At 46.7% G+C, this 21,271-nt stretch overlaps 1 protein-coding gene across 1 annotated transcript in view; it reads left to right on the top strand.

Moving 5' to 3' along the window:
* The window catches only part of Kntc1 (kinetochore associated 1), a 71,260-nt gene extending 62,044 nt beyond the window's left edge, over window positions 1-9,216 (top strand). Inside the window, exons 54-64 of the mRNA XM_042669106.1 lie at window positions 139-257; window positions 760-895; window positions 1,675-1,770; window positions 2,334-2,390; window positions 2,760-2,814; window positions 2,893-2,956; window positions 4,073-4,202; window positions 6,186-6,275; window positions 7,372-7,520; window positions 8,519-8,609; window positions 9,068-9,216. Of these exons, the coding sequence (XP_042525040.1) occupies window positions 139-257; window positions 760-895; window positions 1,675-1,770; window positions 2,334-2,390; window positions 2,760-2,814; window positions 2,893-2,956; window positions 4,073-4,202; window positions 6,186-6,275; window positions 7,372-7,520; window positions 8,519-8,609; window positions 9,068-9,088 (1,008 nt within the window). The 3' untranslated portion in view covers window positions 9,089-9,216. The remainder of the gene's footprint in view (window positions 1-138; window positions 258-759; window positions 896-1,674; window positions 1,771-2,333; window positions 2,391-2,759; window positions 2,815-2,892; window positions 2,957-4,072; window positions 4,203-6,185; window positions 6,276-7,371; window positions 7,521-8,518; window positions 8,610-9,067) is intronic.
* The last annotated feature ends 12,055 nt before the right edge of the window (window positions 9,217-21,271 follow it).

The following is a 21,271-nucleotide window of genomic DNA, read 5'->3' as shown; positions in this document are numbered from 1 at the left end:
AGGCTAAGGCCCTGAGTTCAAAGCATAGTGCTGTCCCTCCCCCCAAAAAAGGTGATATTTACCTAAATTGAGCCTTATTTACCTAACTACAACATGTAGATGTGCAACTCAACTCTCCAAGTCTTTTTGGATTTACAGACATTGGGCATACGCCAGCTAACTCTTTCTCACAAAAAACGAGCTCTTCAGTGTCTCCTATATCTGGCTGATAAGGAAACTGTAGAATCTCTCTTCAAAAAACCTATTGAAGAAGTCAAGTAAGTAGTATTTTATTCATTGTTTTATTAAATAGGTAGCTCTCTTTTTTTGGGGGGGAGGGGGACTATGTTTTTGTTTTGTTTTGTTTGTCCAAGACCAGGACTCAAACTCTTGATCTAGTGCTTGCACTCAATGGCTTATGCTCTACACCTGAGCCCTGGCTCCAGCCCCTGGAACTGTGATTTCAAAGGCCTTTAATTCATTACACAGCCTCCACATAGCTGTGTAAGTTTTATCGCCTTCTCTATTCTGGACATTTTGACAAAAGGGAGATAGGTCTTTGAGAACATCTGTCCCCATTGTTTCTTAGCAACATTTAGAAAACTAGATGGTTTCTTTTTGTCAAACTAATTTTATCTGATATAAAATTCTGTGAGTACATTTAGGAAATGAAATGGACATTTCCCAACAAACTGGCCTCATCTTCTTGAGACACCCTTTTATTTTTACTGTAAATGTGGCCTACAAAGAATAAATCTTATAAATGCCTCTATGTTCCAGATCCTATTTGAAATGTATAACCTTCCTGGCATCATTTGAGACACTGAACATCCCCATCACATGTGAATTATTTTGCAACAGCCCTAAAGAAGGAATGATTAAGGGCCTATGGAAAAACCACAGCCACGAGCCACAGGTAGGAAGAATGATACAGGTAGAGGTATGGGCCTCCCACCTTTACACATGTTCCTGTATTCACTCACCATCACGTGCCTGAAAGACAGACCCTTTGTCCCCGTGCAGGTCCACTGCCCTGAGCTCTTTGCTCCTTTTCCTGTCTAGGGGATCAATGGATGAGGCAATCTGGAATGTTTTCCTTTCTTCTCTAAAGCTCCTGGGTTGAAATCATTGCTACAAGCAAGAAAGAGAAGGGCTGTCCTTGTGCACACAGAGCTTGGCCCCTGTAAAGGGGAGTGTCCCCTCTAGCTGCCATGGGAACTTAGGCTTTGAGGCATTGGAGCCACTATGAGGCCAACAGGCAAAATATTCTCCAATAGAAGAATTGGCCAGGCGCAGGTAGCTCATACCTATAATCCTAGCTACACAAGGGGCTGAGATCTGAGGATCAAGGTTAGAAGCCAGCTTGGAGAGACAAAACTTTAAGACTCTTATCTCCAGGTGGCCATCAAAAAGCCAGAACTGTATGTGTAGCTCAAGTGTTAGGAACGGCAACCTTAACTGAAAAAGTCAAGAGAGTGCGAAGCCCTGGGTTCAAGCCTTTATTGAAATGAATTAATAGACATTTGTAGATTATAAGTATATTTCCTATTAAACTACCTGACCTTTCCCAGAGGTGGTTGGATTTAGTGTCTTAAAGCAACATAACTTGTTTCTTTTGTTTTGTTTTGTTTTTGTTTTTGGTCTTTTTGTCTTTCTTTGGTGTGTTTGTTTGTTTGACTGGGTTTTTGGCTTCAGGTGGTGAAGTTGGTAGCAGAGCTTTGCTTAGAATACAAAATCTATGACCTGCAGCTCTGGAATGGACTCTTGCAGAAGCTTCTCGGCTTCAACATGGTGAGTAAGACACGGGTTTGAGGAAGCTGTGCGCAGCCTTAGCATACCTTTCACATTGGCACTTATCCAAACTCAGATGCCAGCGGTGCACTGGCAACACTTGGAAAGTTTCTTGGCTTTTTGTTTTGTTTTAATACTCAAGGACATATAAGGCAACTTCTCTGCCAAATGTCATGCAAGTTGAATTTCTACAGATAATCCTTTTCGATCTTTGAAAAGCTAGCATTTTGCCTGGTGCCAGTGATTCATGTCTATAATCTTAGCTACTCCTGAGGCTGGAACCTGAGGGTCTCAATTGGCATGCAGATTCCCCGGGACTCTTAACCTCTACTTAACTAGCAAAATTCTGGAAATGGAGCTGTGCCTCAAGTGGTAGAACACTAGCCAGATTTGAGTTAAAAAGAGAGTACCCTGAGTACACACACATACGTGTGTGTGTGTGTGTGTGTGTGTGTGTGTGTGTGTGTGTGTGTGTGTGTGTGTGTGTGTGTTCCAGTATTTCATGTTGAAACATTCCATTTTTGGTGGTCTTCAGGATTTCTTAAATTTATTTATTTTTACAGATTTCTTATCTAAAGAAAGTTTTAAAAGCCATCTCTGGTATGCATTCATTATGGCAGGTATGTAGTTTGTTTTTTAAGTCTTTAAACTTAACCTTTGTACTTGCTGGCCTTGTGACTGCCAGGCATACTGGACTGAGTGGTCAGCTCCTTGGTCATTAAAGCCAAATACCATATCCTATTCATCTTTGCTAATTTCCCAAGTTATGTGCCTCATAATCACTATATTATATAGAAATAGATCCTTTATTCCTATTTTGATAAATTAGGACAGTATGGGACTATCATCATCTCAAACAGGGAGGGAGCAGACTTAAGACTTTGGTCCTAGAATGTGTAGCCCAAGCTTTTTATGTGTAGTTCTATGACTACGAAGTGAAGAGAGATCAAAGCACCCATACCTAAGTCCGCCATGTGCTGTCTCCTCAGGTCCCCTACTTCAGCAAGGCCTGGCAGCACGTCATCCACATCCCTCTCCTCTCAGGTACTTCCTGTCCTGAAAAACTGGCGGTGCTGGTTGGTACCTGAGTGCCTGTGTGTCATTATTGCTTTTCCTTTCCAGCCTCTTGTCCTTTAAGACCCGATCAGTTAGTAGACTGTTGTGAGAGTCTGGTCGCTGTCCTAGAGTAAGTAAACATTCATTCTCTTGCCAACGAAGTGAGAGTTGTTGCTTCTAAAATTATTTCTGGCCAGCATCTCTGAGCACAGTGGCCCCTTCCTACCTATAACCCTTCCCAACCTCCTAACCCCTCTCCCCCAACCCTCTCTCCCTCTTGCTCGTTTCTTTTCCCCATCCTTCTTTTTTTTTTTGGGGGGGGGGGGTCTAGTTGTGGGGCCTGAACTCTGGGCCTGGGCATTGTCCCTCAGCTCCTCAGCTCAAGGCTAGCGCTCTACCACTTGAGCCACAGCACCACTTACGGCTTTTTTTTCTGTTTATGTGGTGCTGAGGAATCGATCCCAGGGCTTCATGCATGCAAGCACTCTACCACTGAGCCACCTTCCCAGCCTTTCCCCATCCTTCTTATCCTTCCTCCAGTGGTTTTCCTTTTGTGGTTTCCATTACCTGCTGTCACCTACAGTCTGAAAATATTCATGCAAATTTTCTTAAACAATTGATTCATTTTAAATTGAGCACCATTGTGGGTAAAGTTATAAAATCTCATGCCTTCCACCATGAATGACAGCCTGTCCGTGCTATGTATACGACCGGCATACCCACTAGCCACTCTTAGCCTCTCTGGTGTGATGCTGTCAAAGAGCTGGGCTTTAGCATAAGTAGGTTTGTTTGTGTAGAGGAAAACCATAGTATGTGTAGGGTTTGTTCAGGCATTTACCAAGGGGCTTGAGTATAGCGCCTGGGGTCAATGGAGGACGGCTGTGATTCCTTTTTGTTGGGAAGTTAAACAACACTTGTTTTTATAATAAAATTCATATTTCAGGATGGCTACAGCCTGTGTATTTCCCATTTCCTAGCAAGTTGATGTTCACTAAGCGTTTTCTGAATTGAATTCAGACCTTAGTACTAGAAGTCTATGCATCTGTAGACACTCAGACACGGTCAAGCTGGGACCCGCAGCCCTGTTCCTGCGGGCAGAGCTGCTTTCTCTCACAGATGCCATCAAGGTCTGGAGTTACACGGTATAAGCATGTATCATATACCAGCACTTGGGGGTTTGAAATTATTGGAAGTGTGGAGCTGTAACATACAATAGATCATTAACTAGTGACCTTCTCTCTCGAAGATGTCCTGTCTCAGACGATCTAGACATGATGGGAGTCGCCCGGCAGTATGTCCAGTTAGAGCTCCCGGCCTTTGCATTGGCTTGTCTCATGCTCATGCCCCACTCAGAGAAAAGACACCAGCAAATTAAGGTAATGGGACGCCATTCCTCCGGGACTGCTAAGGGAATGAAAGGACTTGGGTTGCCTGTGCTTCACATCAGGTCCTGTTTTCTTCTGACCAGCCCTATAAAGCATGAGCAAGATGGAGGGTTTAGAGGGAGGTAAGACAGAAAGATCCATTGAGATCCAGCTGGCAGAGATGTCTTAAAGTGGGGTTAGACCTTTTTTTTTTTTCCTTTTACTGGTCCAGGGAGTTGAACTCAAGAACGGGGTCTGTCCCTGAGCTTCGTTTGCTCAAGGTTAGCACTCTACCACTTGAGCTACAGCTTTACTTCTGGCTTTTTTGGTAATCTATTGGAGCTAAGAGCCTCACAGACTTTTCTAAACAGGCTGGCTTTGAATCAGGATCCTCGGATCTGAGCTTCCTGAATAGTTAGGATTGCAGGCTGGCCTTTTATTCTTCATCAGGGAGAACAACTTATTTCCTTGGAAGAAGTGAGGTGATAATGGCAGTAGTACTTTAGCTGGAACAGCCAAGCCTGTGGGCCTGATCAGACAGGACGGAGGTGCCATGAATGTTAACTTTCCTGAGCTGTACATCACTCCCCTGCGCGAAGCTGAGTCTAAGGAGAGGTTGGTGAGGAACTGGACAAGATGGGAAAAGCTCCAAGGAGGCTTTAGCAAAGTACTTTGCCAAATGAGAGATAGGAGAGAGGGGGAGCTTTTATGTGTGGGAGTTGAGCAATACAAGAATTTTGGAGACAACACTATTAAAAATAGCTAAACCTAGCGGGGTGCTGTGGCTCACACCTGTCATCCTAGCTACTCAGGAGGCTGGGATCTGAGGATCACAGTTCAAAACCAGCTTGTGCAGGAAAGTCCGTGAGACTCTATCTTCACTAAATCACCAGAAAACCAGAAGTGGTGCTGTAGCTTAAAAGGTAAAGTGCTTTTCTTGAGCTGAAGAGCTCAGGGATAGCACCCAGGCCCAGAGTTCAAGCCCCATAACTGACCAAAAAATACTAAACCTCTTTAAAATAACTCACTTTTCTAAAAAATACAAGCACAAACAGAGCACAGCACAGCAGTTTGAAATATTTTACTATTATTTCCTCCACAGGTAGATAAGGCGTAGGTAGAGAGCTGTGTAAATGAACATATGTGTTTTTATGGTCTATTAATTGCCTTTTCAAAGCCATCTGTACTTGTCTTTGACATGTTTTTTTTTTCCTTTTCGATTATTCATGTACTTATCCCTTGTTGCTTTTGAATGTTTTAGGATTTAAGTAAATTCCTTTTGGCACTTATAGCAGCGAAATATCTGCTAAACAGGTCTTACTTTTTGAATAAGTAGTATAAAATAACTGTGCCCCCCTTGCTCAGTAATTTTTTTTTTTTTTTTTGCCGGCTGTGAGACCTGAACTCTGGGCCTGGGCACAGTCCCTCAGCTCTTCAGCTCAAGGCGAGCGCTCTACTACTTGAGCCACAGCACCACTTCTGGCTTTTTCTGCTTATGTGGTGCTGAGGAATCGAACCCAGGGCCTCATGCATGCAAGGCAAGCGCTCTACCACTGAGCCACCTTCCCAGCCCCAATTGCTCAGTAATTTTTTAAAGGTAAAAGTGGTTTTTATTCTATATTAGAAAATTCTTTTTTTTTTTTGGTCAGTTGGTCATGGCGTTTGAACTCTGGGCCTGGGCGCTGTCCCTCAGCTCTTCAGCTCAAGGCGAGCACTCTACCACTTGAGCCACAGCACCACTTTCGGTTTTCAAGTGGTTTATTGGAGATAAGTGTCACACGGACTTTCCTGCCCGGGCTGGCTTTGAACCGCGATCCTCAGATCTCAGCCTCCTGAGTAGCTAGGATTACAAGTCTGAGTCACCAGTGCCCGGCTTATATTAGAAAATTCTTTAAAATATTTCTGACTTTAAAATGCTAAGCTTTCAGACTTGACAGAAATTAGTAGTAGTAATATTTTTTTAAATTATGCTTTGATTTTTTTTTTTTTCCTTAGAATTTTCTGGACTCATGCAATCCTCCAATCATTTTGCAGCAATTAGAAGAGCAGATGAACACTGGCCACTTAGCAGGATTTTCCCACCAAGTAAGAGGCAATTGTACCTCCTTTTACTAGAAACTGTCAATTCTAGAAGGTAATCACTTTCGCCAAAATAAAATTAAGATTATATATATGTGCTATATATAAAAAACCTCAGTAGTTCCAGGCACTGATGGTTCATATTTATAATCCTAGCTACTCAAGAAGCTGGGATCTAAGGTATGTGGTTCAAAGCCAACCCAGGCAGGAAAGGCTGTGAGACTCTTATCTCCAATTAATCACATAAAAACCAGAAGTGAAGCTGTGGTAGAGCATTAATTATCCTTGAGCACAAAAGCTCAGAGCCAGTGCTCAGATCCTGAGTTCAAGTCCCACAACTGACAAAATTTTTAAAAATAAAAATCCCTGGTGCTGGGAAGGTGGCTCAGTGGTAGAGTGCTTGCCTTGCATGCATGAGGCCCTGGGTTTGATTTCTCAGCACTACATAAGCAGAAAAGGCTGGAAATGGCGCGATGGCTCAAGTGGTAGAGTGCTAGCCTTGAGCTGAAGAGCTGAGGGACAGCGCCCAGGCCCAGAGTTCAGGCCCCATGACCGACAAAAATAAAATAAAAATTGTCAGTTTTGTTGTTTTTAAGGCTGTCTTCTTTTTTTTTTTTTTTGCGGGGGGGGGGGGGGGGGGTCCGGCCGTGGGCCTGAACTCTAGAGCTGAGCGCTGTCCCTCAGCTCTTCAGCTCAAGGCTAGCGCTCTACCACTTGAGCCACAGCGCCACTTCTGGCTTTTTTCCCCCCTGCTTATGTGGTGCTGAGGAATCGAACCCAGGGCCTCTTGCATGCAAGGCAAGCGCTCTACCACTGAGCCACCTTCCCAGCCCCTAAGGCTGTCTTCTTTCCTGCTGTACTCAGTGGAATATTTATAGTCTTAACAGATAATGTTATGACAGACGAAGTCCCAAAGTGCTTAGCAATAGCTGTGTTTCTTTTCTGCGCTCCACCGTGGGGAGCGGAGCCTCTCTCTTCTTGCCCCCCAAGAAGGAAGCCTAGTTCCGATGGAATGGCCATTCAGCTTCTGGTTAGGAGGAATTTTCAGTCTCAGATAAGACTTGGAATTTAACAGTTTTTAATTTAACTTGTCACTCTCTAGATTAGAAGTCTGATTCTGAATACTATCATAAATAAGAAGGAGTTTGGGACTTTGGCAAAGACAAAATACTTTCAAGTGTTGAAGTTGCATGCAATAAATACCAACAACAACATCACTGAACTAGTCAACTATTTGGCAAATGACGTAAGGTAAGTTAATATAGTGCGTATGGGCCAACTTACTGTTCAGTTTCTGTAAATTGTGTTCTTATTTTGGAAAAAGCTATCAGACAAGGGTAGAGCTGTGTGGTTGTAAGTGAAAGTTCCGTTGTGGAGCTATCCCATTACTGTTTATTGCCCTGCAATCCAAACCCTTGGAACGTGAACCTGGAATCAGATCATTTGACATGCCGCCTAAATCGTCCAAATAGGTGTCTAACAACAAGGTGCTGGTGGCTCACACCTGTAATCCTAGCTAATCAGGAGACTGAATATTACAGTTCAAAGCCAGCTGACATAGGAAAGTCTGTCAAATTCTTATCTCCAATTAACCACTGAAAGCTGGAAGTTGAGCTGTGGCTCAAGAGGCAGAACACTAGCCTTGAGAGGAAACACTCGGGGACATTGTCCAGGTCTAATTCAAGCCCTAGGACCAGCCCTAAAAAAAAAAAAAGGTGTCTGACAATCCTGCCTCAAACTCCAAAATTACACATTTATTCCTCCAATGTTTGCTCAGAGCATGGAGGCTTTATTGTAGGGTGTAGCTTTTACTAATCTTGCTGTTGATTCTTTCTGCACCTGCAAAATCAGCAACAATAAGCTTATTGGCATGGGGGGGGGGGCCAGAAATGAAAGGTAAAGGGGGTAAGGAAGAATTGAGCCGATGCTCAGGAAGGAAAGCGCTGCTTCTTGAGTCCATCCCTGCATCCGCTCTGCTGCGCTGGTCACTCAGAGGTAGCCCTCTCCTCCCGTGCATTTTTCTCTGCTTATTTTTGTAGAGAATCATTGCCATCATTGCCTACTGTCATATATGGATGCGTATTGTTTGAGTATTATTTGATACGTATAGTAAGCTCCACATCCTCAAAGTATACATTCATGTAGACCTCAGTATGCACCTGTGAGGCTTGTCCCCATAATCAAGAGGACAAACGTTGATCACCCCCAAGAGTGTCCTCATACCACACTTTTCCTTTATGGTTCCTTAGCTTAGACGAAGCAGTGGCCTTGATCACAGAATATTCAAAACAACGTGGGAAACCTGTGCCTGTAGCTGGGGCCCCCTGTGAAGTCCTGGAGGTAAAGTCAGCTGATTACCACTAAGGTTCAACTCTGCCTTTTCTAGTATCCTGGGCCATCAATGTGTTTTTACATATGTATAAAAATACACATCAGGGCTGGGAAGGTGGCTCAGTTGTAGAGCGCTTGCCTTGCATGCATGAGGCCCTGGGTTCGATTCCTCAGCACTACATAAGCAAAAAGAAAAAAGCCGGAAGTGTTGCTGTGGCTCAAGAGGTAGAGCGCTAGCCTTGAGCTGAAGAGCTGAGGGACAGCGCCCAGGCCCAGAGTTCAAGCCCCATTACCAATCAAAAAAAAAAAATTCTATATTTCTCTCTTGTCCTATGTGTCTAAACTAAAAAATAATTTTTATGTAGATTTTGTGACTAGTTAAGTCTGATGTTCTGTAGCTTATCTGGCGTTTTTCTGTTTTTAAAAACTGATACATAAAATGTATTTCTTTGTTTCTTTCCATTTAGACGTTTCTTAATGGATCCTGATAAACCATCAAAGCACTTTCAAAAGAAGGAAAGTGTGAGTTTTGCTACTGTTTAAAAAATTAATAAATTTGAGAACTTACTGAAACATATTAACTTATTAAAACTGTAAACTAAGTTTAAAAACTTGATTCAGTTTTCAGTTGTGCATCTGATATGTCTCAGCTGTTTGTGATATATTATACAGAACTAGCCAAAATGTTCAATTTTAGCGTAACTGCCCAGCAAATAACTTTATCCTGAATTAGTAAATATTTTCATTCCCAGTCCTTTGTATAATTTTTAGCTGCTAATTCTTACACCACATATGAAGTAAACAAAATGTAAAAACAGTCCATTCTCCCCCCTCATAAAAACTAAGTTTGCCAATCTTCTTAGGTGTGTCAATATTTGTATTTGTATTATTTTTATCAGTCAGTGGCCTGACAGAAAGCTACAAACCACCCTGACAGGCTAGGCAGGAAAAGTTCACCACCAGTATGCAAGAGCATACCTGTAATCCCCACAAGTTGAGGCAGAATAGTAAATTGGCCACAGGGAGACTGTATCCCAAGAAGCTCATTTTATGTTGTGTGTTTCATCTGGAAGAAGAAGAAGAATAAGGCAACACTTGTGCTTCTGAGCACCGGGGTGTACATACTTTGTGCTGCTCCTCTTGCTAAGTGAAAGTAAGCCTCGCACCTGAGGAGACTGAATGCTAGAGAACTAAAGAAGCCTGTGAGAGGCCTCGGGGCCCGTGGGACACAGCGGCCAGCTTCTTGGCGTTTCTTCCTGCCTTGAATATCCCAGACTCGGGGCTCAGGGAACCAGCCACCTGAGCACTGGAGGGCAGAGACCCACGGCAGAGTGCAGGTCCTCCATCTGACACAGGGCCAGGGCAGAAGCAGCCTGGCCAAACACAGCTGCTGTCCTCCAGCCTCCAAGAAGAATTTACCCAGCTACACAGCTTGATGGTATGTAAATTGTAATGTCAACAAAGCTCCTGAAAAGCTAATAGTGGGTGAAGTTCTTGGGAAGGTTACAGAGGAACTCATGTGTGCTGGGCGTGGTGGTGCCAGGGGCCCCAGCTGTGTAGGAGGTGAAGATCCAGCCTGGACACACAGGAGTTTGAGAGACTCCATCTCTAGCCAGTGGCTAGGTACAGTGGCTCCCATCTGTCATCCCCAGTGGAGCAAGGGAGCATAAAGCAAGATCCCCACCTACAAAAACAAAGAAAAAAAACTAACAAGGGTCAGGAGGTGTGGTTCAATAGTAGAGCACCTGCATTGAACAAGCGCAAGTCCCTGAGTTCAAACTTTAGGACTTTAGGAACACACTTGGTTTGTGAGAAAAAAAATGTTTTATACTTCATACAGTTTCCATAGTTTATAGTAAGAAAAAAAAAACTTTTTTTTTTTTTGCTATTCCTAGGGCTTGACTGCAGGGCCTGGGCGCTGTCCCTGAGCCTGTGCTCAGAGCTAGCACCCTGCCACTTGAGCCACAGCACCACTTCCAGCTTTTTTTATTTGTTTTAATTAAGAGTTTCAGTGGCCAAATCTGACTGCCCTGTCTGGACTCAAATGTAATCTTCCCACCTCAGCCTCCCAATAAGTTGGGGTTACAGGTGTGTGCCATGCCACACTAACTGACATACTTCCGTTTTCTTTTTTTGGTGCCAGTCCTAGGGCTTAAAATGAGGGACTGGACACTGTCCCTGAGCTTTTGTGCTCAAAGCTCGTGTTCTACCATGTCCATCTTCTTGGTAGTTGGAGTCTCTCAGACTTCCTGCCTGAGTTGGCTTCGAACCTTGATCCTCAGATCTCAGCTTCCTGAGTAGCTAGGATTACAGGCTTATGCCCCCAGTATCTGGCTGTAGCCATACTTTTTCTTTTTCTTTTTTTTGTTTTTTTTTTGGGGGGGGGGGGGGTAGGTCCGGTCATGGGGCCTGAACTCTGGGCCTGGGCGCTGTCCCTCAGCTCTTCAGCTCAAGGCGAGTGCTCTACCACTTGAGCCACAGCGCCACTTCTGACTTTTTTCTTTTTGCTTATGTGGTGCTGAGGAATGGAACCCAGGGCTCAGGCATGCAAGGCAAGCGCTCTACCACTGAGCCACCTTCCCAGCCCCTGTAGCCATACTTTTTAAACAAAGTTGCAAGAAAAAGTTGTGAAAAATGTATGGAAACATGCAAATACACAGGACCAGGCTAATCCCTTAGGCACAGACTGCTTTTTGTTTCTATGTATCACTTTTTTATAAAGTCAGCACCCACTTCCTAAGCTGTTGCTGACTTCACATCCTTTTCCCTGCTATTATTCTCCATGGTTGCATTTTATGTCCTTGATATTGTAAAAAAAAAAAAGGTCTCAGGCTTGATCCAGGCAACTTTGCTTGCAAATCTGCCTCTGTAGAGATTTAGGAGCAAGACTGAATTGCTTAATCTCCCTGAGCTGATTTTTTCACTCACGTGAAAATAAAACATACCCTTCCAGCCGGCATCGTTGCTTACACCTGTAATCCTAGCTACTCAGGAGTCTGAGATCTAAGGATCATGTTGGTTCTGTTTGAAGCCAGCTGGGGCAGGGAAGTCTGTGAGACCCTTATTGCCAATTAATCACAGAAAAAGAAGCGGCACTGTGGCTCTAGGGTAGAGTACTAGCCTTGAGCAGAAGGAGCTTAAGGCCAGTGCCCAAGCCCAGAGTTCAAGCCCCAGGACTGGGAGAGGAAAAAAAAAAAAAAGCTGGGCACCAGGGGCTCACGCCTGTAATCCTAGCTACTCAGGAGGCTGAGATCTGAAAGTTGTGGTTCAAAGCCAGCTGGGGCAGGAAAGTCCGTGAGACTCTTCAATAAAAAATTTTAAAAAACACCAGAAAACCAGAAGTGGCACCGTGGCTCAAGTGGTAGAGCCCTCACCTTGAGCTGAAGAGCTGAGGGACAGAGTCCAAGCCCCACGACTGACCAAAGAAATAAAAAATTTTAAAAAACAAACCACCATACCCTCTATGAGGATGAAGCACACTGCTTAGCGTGGGCAGAGCCTCTGAAGTCAGCTCCTCTGCGGTTTGAATAGCCAGAATTCAGACATCACTATTCCACATATTAAGACTTCACCGATAGGTTTTTGGTTTGTGTGTGTGTGTGTGTGTGTGTGTTACATCCCCAGGAACAGACTTTCACATCCACAAAGAACATTTTCCAAGTGCTAGCTACAAATGACCAAACCACATGATTTCAAAATGTTCTCACCCATGCCCACTCCTACCTGTGAGAGGAAAGGCTTCGCTGACTCTTCCTAGCTCTGAGCAGTTTCACCTTAAAAACACGTGGCTAATCTGATAAGCATAAAGAGCGTGCTACCTCACTGTGCGTTTGTGTTGGTCTCTTCGCCTTGTGATTGAGCCTTAGGAGAGCCAGGGCAGGCTGAGATCCCCGGTGGAATCTCATTTTCTCGCAGCCAGTGTGCAAGAACCAAAAAAGGTCACGTGGTGGCAGTACACCATAGCAGATGGAGAAGAGTCCCCGGCTTGGCTGCCGCAAGTGGCGTCCAAAGAAGGCGAGTGCCAATCCGCAGGCCGGCTTCCTCGTGCACACTCAGTCCGCAGGCCGGCTTCCTCGTGCACACTCAGTCCGCAGGCCGGCTTCCTTGTGCACACTCAGTCCGCAGGCCGGCTTCCTCGGGCACACTCAGATTCTGACAGGGCCACGAGCTGGCTTTCAGTGGACCAGCGAAGTCTCTAAGTTCAAACATACACGCAGCCAAGAGGATTATCATTGTATTGGTTTCACTTTACTGTGTAGTGGTTATTTGGATTATTCCACTCCTCTATAGTCTTCTATTTACATTATGTGTGTGTGTGTGTGTGTGTGTGTGTGTGTGTGTGTGTGTGTGTATCCCAGTCTTGGAGCTTGAACTCCCAGCCTGAGCGCTGTCCCTGAGCTTCATTTGCTCCACTTGAGCCACAGCTCCACTTCTGGCTCTTTTTGGTAATTGAATGGAGATGAGACTTATGGACTTTCCTTCCCTGGGCTGGCTTTGAACCAGGATCCTCAGATCTCAGCATCCTAAGTAGCTAGGATTACAATCATAAACCACTAGCACCTGGCTTCCTGTTTATAGTCCTAGAAATAAGCCCCAGTCTTGATATTGGCCTAACCTTTCAATGGTGACCCCTTTGTATAAAACCCCTGCTGCTGAGAATTACAGACAGCTCTGTTCAGATTAGAAACCAGATGAGCTGCAGAAAACCAGGCCTTCTGAAGGGCCAAACTTATTTATTAACACTGAGTTAAGCCTGGCTCACACCCGTGATCCTAGCTACTCAGGAGGCTGAGATCTGAGGATCGTGCTTCAAAGCCAAACAGAGCATGAAAGTCCCTGAGACTCTTATCTCCAATAAACTACTCAGAAAGCTGGAAGTGGTGCTGTGGCTCCAAATAGCAGAGTGCTGAGGTTTGAATGAAAAGTTCTAGGACAGTGCCCAGGCCCTGAGTCCAAGCCCCACAACCAACCAGGAAAAGAAAAGAAAAATAACCAGCTTTTGGAGGCGTGGTTCCGTTGATAGAGCACTAACCAATAAGTGAAAGCAGAGGTACTGAGTTCAAGTCCTGGTCTCGGACCTAAAGAGAAAGAAAAGAACACACCATGGTGCAGCGTTTGCCTAACATGGGGCCCTGGTTTCAATGCCAGCACTGAGAAAAGAACAACTTGGGTTTTTACTTTCTTTTTCTTTTTCTTTTTGGTCCGGTCGTGGGGTCTGAACTCTGGGCCTGGGCGCTGTCCCTCAGCTCTTCAGCTCAAGGCTAGCACTCTACCACTTGAGCCACAGCGCCACTCCGGCTTTTTTCTTTTTGCTTATGTGGTGCTGAGGAATCGAACCCAGGGCCTCAGGCATGCAAGGCAAGCGCTCTACCACTGAGCCACCTTCCCAGCCCCTGGGTTTTTACTTTCAACCCATTCAGAGTGTGGCTTTGGAGGTGCACATGGTACGTACTCACCTCCCCCTTACCACTCCTGTGCCTCCACATTATCTATACACTTCTCCCCTGACCACCACTACCGTTTGCACCCATCGAGCCCATCTGTGATGTCCTTTCCTTGGATCCCCAAACCTTAGGAGAGCACCAGGACTCACAGAAGTATTTATGAAATGAGAGTATGGGGGGCTAGGAAGATGGCTTAGTGGTAGAGTGCTTGCCTTACATGCATGAAGCCCTGGGTTCGATTCCTCAGCACCATATACTTAGAAAAAGGCAGAAGTGGCACTGTGGCTCAAGTGGTAGAGTGCTAGCCTTGAGCAGAAAGAAGCTCAGGGACTTCCCTGGGCTCTGAGTTCAAACCCCAGGACTGTCCCCCCCACCCCAAAAAAAAAAAAAAAGAAATGAGAGCATGTTAATTACTAAGGTTCAGGGTGAGATTCATCCTTGGGTATCTCATGATCACCTGAACACAACCTGTGACACAGAGAGGAAGAAAGGGAGGAAATGAGCCATGTCTGAGGAGGGCAAGGCTCTGTCTGATTTTCAAGACTCAAGGACATCTGGCATCATTGCTCAGCAGGAGGCAGCTGGGTTTTCATGCCCTTGCTTGGAGTGGATTGACGGGGCGGTGGAGGGGCGCGCGGGGGGGGGGGGGGGGGTCCTAACCTGGTGAGACACAACTCTCTTGGGACCTGGCTTTGCAGTGTGTGTATTTACACACACACACACACAGGCCTTAGGGATGGACCCCCACCCCCACCCCCCAAGGCCTCCAGCATTCCAAACCAAAGCACCAAAGCTTCACTTGCATAGTTGCTGGGGGTTTGTTTGGTTTTTTTGTTTTTTGTTTTTGGTTTTGTTTTTTGTCTCCTCCCCTCTCTAGCCACTCACCAGTACTAGGGCTGGAACTCAGGGCCTCAAGCTGCCCTCGGCTAGCACTCTACCACTTGAGCCACACCCCCAGCCCAGCCTTTTGCTGATTATTTTGAAGATGGAGTCTAGAAAACTTCTCTATCCAGGCTAGCTTTGAACCTCAGTCCTCCAGATCTCAACCTTGATTAGCTAGAATTACATATGTGAGACTCTGGCACCCAGCGGAGATAGGAGTCTCACGGTCTCTCCTGCCCGGGCTGGCTTTGAACCGCGATCCTCAGATCTCAGCCTCCTGAGTAGCTAGGATTACAGGCGTGAGCCACCAGCGCCCAGCTTACTTCATAGTTTTTAATAAACTATCTTTGAGTCAAGACCAGCATCTGTCCAAGTGCCTGGAGAAAGATGCTTTGTTTACAACAAAAAGTCCTCCTGTCATCAAAGCTGTTCCAAGGATTCAGGAATCTGCCAAGAGGCAAGGTCACAGTCTGGTGCTGGTGGCTCACACCTGTCATCCTAGCTACTCAAGAGGCTGAGATCTAAAGATTGCAATTCAAAGCCAGCTCAGGTAGCAAAGCCTGTGAGACTCATTCCAGTTAACCACTAAAAAAACAGAAGTGGAACAGAAGTGGAGCAATGGCTCAAGTGGTAGAGCAGTAGCCTTGAATAAAAAAGCTAAGGGACAGTGTGCAGGCCCTGAGTTCAAATTCCATATTGGCACACACACATACATGTGCAAAGGGTGAGGATATTGTTTGTGGTCAAAGAGATTATGTAATGACTAGGAAGGAAATAATATTACTTCGAAACCAAGATTATTGCCAACTTGTTTTTTTTCTTGTGTTCTTTATATAGATTTGTTCATTTTTTTCAAGTCTTGAAAGATATATTACTCATAACCCCTACTGGATTTTGTACCTCAAAAGCAGAAGTGACGATGTACAAAATTTCTTTCCTCTCTTTCTTACTCCATAAGGCCGTGTGCCCTGGAGTAGTTGATGTTTTGATCATGTGATGCCAGCGTATCTAACAACGTGTCATTCTCATGACAGCAATGCATGTGCTACTGTGTCTTCTCTTTTTAGTGATTTTTTTTTTGTCAGTTGTAGGGGCTTGAACTCGGCCTGGGCGCTGTCCCTGCGCTCTTCAGCTCAAGGTGAGCACTCTACCACTTGAGCCACAGCACCACTTCCAGTTTTCTAGTGGTTTATTGGAGAGAAGAGCCTCACAGACTTTCCTGCCTGGGCTGGCTTTGAACCACAATCCTCAGATCTCAGCCTCCTGAGTAGCTAGGATTACAGGTGTGAGCCACCAGCGCCCAGCTTTTTTAGTGACTCTTAAGTAGCCACAAATTACATTTTAATACCATTCATAAGTCTGCCACATAATTCAGAGGTGAGCACCGACAACCATGGCTATGTAATAGGCTTAGATCAAGAGGATCGCTGTTCCAGGCAGAAAAGTCTGTGAGACACCATGTCAGTGCAAAGAATCTGGGCATACTATGATACGTCTGTCAGCCCAGCCCTCATGAGAAGCCTAGCACCACAAAAAAGAAAGGAAAAGAAAAGTGGCTAAGCCGGGCGCCGGTGGCACACCTGTAATCCTAGCTACTCAGGAGGCTGAGATCTGGCTTCCCGGGAAGTACAATACTGGGGGAGTTGTGCCTCCCCTCATCCCAGCTAGGAGGGGAAGCCTGAACCTGAGAATCGCAGTCCAGGGCATCAAGCGAGACTCTACCTCCACACAAAAAGGCCGGAGGACTGGCTCAAGTGGTAGTGTTGCAGCAGTGGACCAAGACCATTGTTCAGAGAGGATGAAGGAGTTTGTTGCTGGTGGTCCAGACCGGGCTAGGGGCTGAGGGAAGCTGGGGTCTCGGGGTGGGGAACGCTGGCTTACACGCAAGACCGGCATTAATCACATGTCTGTGGGCCGGGCGGGCTGACTTCAGCTTCTGACCAAGTGAGCAATGTCTGCTTCCTGCTCCTACTCCCGGCCGGGGCGCTGGCCGGGGTTCAGGTCTAACACAGCCGCCTCCCCCTGGTGCGCAGACTCTGGGAGCCAGCAGGATCTGTATTCTGCTCCTTCCCCTTTCAGCACATTCTGGAACTGTTCTGGAAAGGCCATTAATAAACAAATCACCTCTTTCTGAATTCAATTCCAGCTCAGGGGTGGAGGAGGACACAGACCCCGGAGGGAAGGCCGGGACGGCAGCAGCTCCCCTCCCTACTGGAGATTCTCTGTGTGGTGCGTGTGTTCTCCGGCGGCCTGTGTGAGAATCCCTGACCCCTCCATCCACAAAGCCCAGCGCTGTTTCTCTCATCAGTCAGCTGCGAAACAGGTTTGTGTCTTCTTTTTTTCCCCTACAAATGACTCCAGTCGTTTATTTTCGTCGTTTGCACATTACACAATGACTTGGTCTAAGAGCCAAGAATGAAGCGTCCGAGGGCGCAGCAAGACTGGCAGCGCGGAGCCCCGCCCGGGCGGCGCCCAGGCCTCCCCAGCTCGCGAGCCTTCCCAGGTGCAGTGGCAGGGGCCTTCTACAGAGCCCTGCTGGAAAGTTCCAGAGCCACTCAAGTGTGAGGGAAAAGGATGTAGAGAAGGAACTGTTGATTTACTCTCTGCAGCCTCCCAGTCAAAGGCTAGTGAGGCAGAAAAGTCAAGCTGCGGGCTGGGGTGCGGCTCAGTGCTGAAGCATTTGTCTCACAAACAGACACCAGGCCCTGGGTGCCATCGCCCTTCCGTGATCCCAGCCCCAAAAAAAGGCAAAGGGGAAACAGAAAAAGAGAGATTGGGGGGGGGGGAGAAAAGAAAGAAGAGGTTTATTAATGACTCAAATTGTCATCTGGAATGTGCACTGTTTCCAAAACATCCAGTAAGTATGCTAAAATTAAAAGAAGCAAAACACAAGAAAAAAACCCACTCCTGGTGACATGTCTGTCACCTCGCTGAGGAGCAGGAGGCTGAGAATGAAGGATGACAATCTGAAGCCAACCCAGGCAGAGGAGTTCTCTAGGTTCCATTAAAAAATAAATAAATTGAGGGGCTGGGAAAGTGGCTCAGTGGTAGAGCGCTTGCCTCGCATGCATGAGGCTCTGGGTTCAATTCCTCAGCACCACATAAGCAAAAAGCCGGAAATGGCGCTTTGGCTCAAAGTGGTAGAGTGCTAGCCTTGAGCTGAAGAGCTGAAGGACAGCGCCCAGGACCAGCGTTCAGGCCCCACGACTGGACCCAAATAAATAAATAAATAAATAAATAACTTGATAACCAGGCCGGGTACCAGCGGCTCACGCCTGTAATCTTAGCTACTCAGGAAGCTGAGATTCTTGTCCCCAATAAACTACTCTGAAAAAGCTGGAAGTGGCACTGTGGCTCAAGTGGCAGAGTGCTCGCCTTGAGCAAGAAAGCTGAGTGCCAGCCGCGGTATGGAAGTCAACCTGACTTTGGAAAGGAACCGGCCCCCGGAACTCCACCTCAACCCCGCAATTATCCAACATTGCCCCAAGAGCTGGTCCATCCTGTTTTCGGAAACACCAAGCCAGGCTGGTTAGAGAGGTCTGGTGTGGGATGTGGGTTAGGGAATCTCACACAACCCTTCCCGGCCTCTGAGAACTGCATGCTGTGCAGATTTTTACTTTTTTGTTTTTGTTTTTGTTTTTTTGCTCGGTCGTGGGGCCTGAACTCTGGGCCTGGGCGCTGTCCCTCAGCTCTTCAGCTCAAGGCTAGCGCTCTACCACTTGAGCCACAGCCCCATCCGGCTTTTTTCTTTTTGCTTTATGTGGTGCTGAGGAATCGAACCCAGGGCCTCTGGCATGCAAGGCAAGTGCTCTACCACTGAGCCACCTTCCCAGCCCAGATTTTTACTTTTTTGTTGTGTTTTGTTTTTAGCAGTAGTCGGGTTTGAACTCCGTCTGGCACTTGCTAGGCAGGTGATCGACTGCTGAGCCACGCCCCCAGCACTGTTTTTTGCTGGTTGTTTTTTCAGATCCGTCCAGCTCCTTCCCAGGCAGGCAGCCAGTCATCTGGTGCGTGGTCTAACCATCTCAGGCTCTTAAACATGTGGGGATTATACACATATACTACCCTGTCCTGCTTTACTATATCGAGTTGGGGTCTTGTGGACTGTTCGGATTAAGTTGGACTAGATCCTTAGAATGACAGGCATTTACGCCATTGCACCTGGCTATGGCTTGAGAAGGAATCTCACAAACTTTACCATCTGGGCTGGCCTCAAACTCTGGTCCTCCTACTCTCAGCCCCCCAAGGACCAGGGATTACTGGCACGAGCCTCTAGTGCCTGGCTGGCTGCTGAGTTCATCACTAGTTACTTAGCTACAAACTGAAAAGATTCTCTTCCCTCCACACCCTTAAGCTATAGTAATCCATCCTGTTGTCTGGTATCCAGTGAGACACACAGCTGTGCACAAATGGCTACCGTTTGTCCTGGGATTCTGGTTCCCATCTGGGCAAAACTATACCACCTGCCGGGTGCTCGTGGCTCACACCTGTCCTCTATTCAGGAGGCTGAGATCTGAGGATCACAGTTCAGAGCCAGCCCGGGCAGGAAAGTCTGAGGTGCTCTTATCGCCAGTTAACCACCAGAAAACCAGAAGTGGGGGGTTCAAAGTGGTAGAGCGCTAACCTTGAGCAAAAGAGTTCAGGGACAGCGCCCAGGCTCTGAGTTCAAGCCCCATGACCGACAAGAAAAAAAAAAAAACTGTAACGCCTCACCTTGCTGTTTCTGAACCTCGGTGTCTGTCTCATAAATAAAGGGTGCTTTGGGCTTCGTGTAATAGAAACTGGACTAGGAGCAAATGGCTCTAAGCATGTGTGCTTTTGCATAACCAGGGCCCGTGGGGATAGCTCTCCAAGCAGGCCAGTGCCGTCCACAATCCTGATCTTACTGTCCATTGGGGTGCAGGCCGGCTCTGAGCTTACCACCTCATGACACAAAAAGGCTCAGCTGCACCAGACATTACACCTTTGCAACAATTTCCACGCATCTTTTTCTTTTTAATGACTATGAACTTCCTATACTATAAATCTGCCATTTATTTATCTTTGTGGGGTGTGGGGCTTGGACTTGGGCCTGGGCGCTGTCCCTGAGCCCCTTTGTGCTCAAGGCAAGCACTCTACCACTTGATCCACAGCAGCATTTCAGGTTTCTGAGTGGTTTATTAGAGATAAGAGTCACACAGGGACTTTCCTGCCCCGGCTGGCTTGGAATGGTGACCCTCAGATCTCAGCCTCCTGAGGAGCTAGGATGACAGGCGTGAGCCATGGGGACCCCTGGCTAAACCTGCCATTTTAAAGTGAGCAGGTCAGTAGCATTTAATGCAGTTCACAAGTTCGTGGCCTCCAGGCGACCAAGGGCAGGAGATGGCAGGAGGTGGCTTGGGCGGGAGACACAGGGGCCTCTCTTCCCTGCTGCGGGGTGTGGCAAGGTGGGGCCCCATCCAGTTCCCCCACATTCTCATGGAGGAGAGAGGAGGCTCCTCCTTGGGATCACAGAGTCACTGAGAAACAGGGCCCACGTCTTTAGATCTTTCAAAGACTACTGCAGTAGCCAAGTACTAGTGGCTCTCAGAAGCTGAGATCTGAGGATCTCAATTCAAAGCCAACCTGGGCAAGAAGGTCTGTGAGAGTCTTATCTCCCAATTTACATCCAAAAACCCAGAAATGGAGCTGTGGCTCAAATGGGAGAACGCTAGGCTTAAGCAGTTAGAACTCAGGGACAGGGGCTGGGAAGGTGGCTCAGTGGTAGAGCGCTTGCCTGGCATGCCTGAGGCCCTGGGTTCCATTCCTCAGCACCACATAAGCAAAAAGAAAAAAGCCGGATGGGGCTGTGGCTCAAGTGGTAGAGCGCTAGCCTTGAGCTGAAGAGCTGAGGGACAGCGCCCAGGCCCAGAGTTCAGGCCCCACGACTGGACCCAAAATAAAAAAAAAAAAAAGAACTCAGGGACAGGGCTGGGAATGTGGCTCAGTGGTAGCGTGCTTGCCTAGCATGCATGAAGCCCTCAGTTCGATTCCTCAATACCACATACACGGAAAAAGCCAGAGTGGCACTAGGGCTCAAGTGGTAGAGCTCTAGCCTTGAGCAAAAGAAGCTCAGGGACAGTGCCCAGGCCCTGGGTTCAAGCCCCAGAACCAGCACCAAAGAAACAGCCCCAAACATAGAGACTTCTTTGCGAACATGTTGGAAAGACATCAGAAGAGTTGGAGTTGAACTGTGAATATTGTCCAAATGCCTCAGTGAGCTTTTTCTACTTGGAATTGTAACTGACAGATTGAGTTGTATATATCGTCGTGATATTTGGGAATATATGGGCCTTGTGTCTGTGTGTGGCAAGAACAGGGCCGATC

Source organism: Dipodomys spectabilis, unplaced genomic scaffold (assembly GCF_019054845.1).
Source record: "Dipodomys spectabilis isolate Male_0828 unplaced genomic scaffold, ASM1905484v1 ptg000480l, whole genome shotgun sequence".
Classification (NCBI taxonomy): domain Eukaryota; kingdom Metazoa; phylum Chordata; class Mammalia; order Rodentia; family Heteromyidae; genus Dipodomys; species Dipodomys spectabilis.
Note: the sequence above shows the minus strand (reverse complement) of the source record. Positions and strands in the feature narration are given on the sequence as shown.